Source organism: Meleagris gallopavo, chromosome 30 (assembly GCF_000146605.3).
Source record: "Meleagris gallopavo isolate NT-WF06-2002-E0010 breed Aviagen turkey brand Nicholas breeding stock chromosome 30, Turkey_5.1, whole genome shotgun sequence".
NCBI classification, from domain to species: Eukaryota; Metazoa; Chordata; class Aves; order Galliformes; family Phasianidae; genus Meleagris; species Meleagris gallopavo.
The window spans coordinates 1,119,888-1,121,156 of NC_015040.2; the positions used below are offsets into that span (position 1 = coordinate 1,119,888).

Sequence of the window (1,269 nt, forward strand, 5' to 3'; positions counted from 1 at the left end):
CTCCCTGGGGCACTGCCCGACGGGCGAGTGGCTGGCGGTGGGCATGGAGAGCAGCAACGTGGAGATCCTGCACGTCACCAAGCCCGACAAATACCAGCTGCACCTCCACGAGAGCTGCGTCCTCTCCCTCAAGTTCGCCGCCTGCGGTACGGGCACCACCTGCTTCCTTTGGGCTGCACCCTTTGGGGGGGGGGCCCTGCAGCCCCGCCCCTCCGTGCCCCAGGGGTCCCACACCGCTGCTTTGTGTCCTGCCCAGGGAAGTGGTTTGTGAGCACGGGGAAGGACAACCTGCTCAACGCCTGGCGCACGCCCTACGGAGCCAGCATCTTCCAGGTGAGCCGAGCTGCCCCCAGCGCTGCTCAGCGCCAGCCACGTTCCCTCAGCACCCGGTCCTGCACACCAGGTGCCGGCACCCAGCCCTGCCCTCCCCTCTCTGCAGTCCAAGGAGACTTCGTCCGTCCTCAGCTGCGACGTCTCCACCGACGATCAGTTCATCGTCACCGGCTCCGGAGACAAGAAAGCGACGGTCTACGAAGTCATTTACTGAGAGTCACGGAGGTGAACAGCCACGGCCTGGCTCTGTTCCCTGAGAGCAGACGGACTCACAGCCATGGGGACGGACAGACGGACTCCGACGCAGAGGGGTGGCAGCCCAGGCCTGGAGCAATTGGCGATGGGGACCCTGCAGTGCTGGCAGGCAGCTGCTGCTCGCATGGCCCTTCCCAGGGGTTTCCTCCTCCTTTGGTTCGTTATTGGTTGGTTTGTTTCTAAACGGGGGCTGGGGGTTGGGGGAGTGAAGGGGGGCTTTCTTTTGTAATGTCATTTTTTGTGTTTTTTGTTTGTTTTTTGTTTTGTTAAAGTGCTGGGCTGGGCAGGATGAGAGCTCTCCTCATCTCCCCCCGCACCTCCCAGGGCATATTTAATAATAAAAAGAAAACAGCAGCGCGGTGCATCGCAGGGCAGGGGTGGATGGGGCTGGGGGCTGCTCTGCACAGAACCAGGTGAGGGGGGAGGGAGCATTTCAGCCCCTCATGGCATTTCAGCACGCCCAGGAGCAGAGTCCCTGTGTACATCAAGGTCCTCCCCATCACCCCACGAGCCCTACAGGAGCTCAGCCCCCCCCCACACACCACACCACACCACACCAAGCACTCTTTTCCGTTTTTTTTTTAATTAGTAAGGATTTGAAAACGCCATTAAATACATCTCTTCATTGATAATTCACAGCTGGGGCTGCAGCAGAAAATTGGTGCTATGGAATCGGTACCA

At 59.7% G+C, this 1,269-nt stretch overlaps 1 protein-coding gene across 1 annotated transcript in view; it reads left to right on the forward strand.

Annotated features, from left to right (window-relative positions):
• Positions 1–942, forward strand: part of LOC100546688 (transducin-like enhancer protein 1) — a 4,820-nt gene extending 3,878 nt beyond the window's left edge. The window contains exons 8-10 of the mRNA XM_010724838.3: positions 8–146; positions 257–333; positions 440–942. Coding sequence (XP_010723140.1) covers positions 8–146; positions 257–333; positions 440–547 — 324 coding nt within the window. The 3' untranslated portion in view covers positions 548–942. The remainder of the gene's footprint in view (positions 1–7; positions 147–256; positions 334–439) is intronic.
• The last annotated feature ends 327 nt before the right edge of the window (positions 943–1,269 follow it).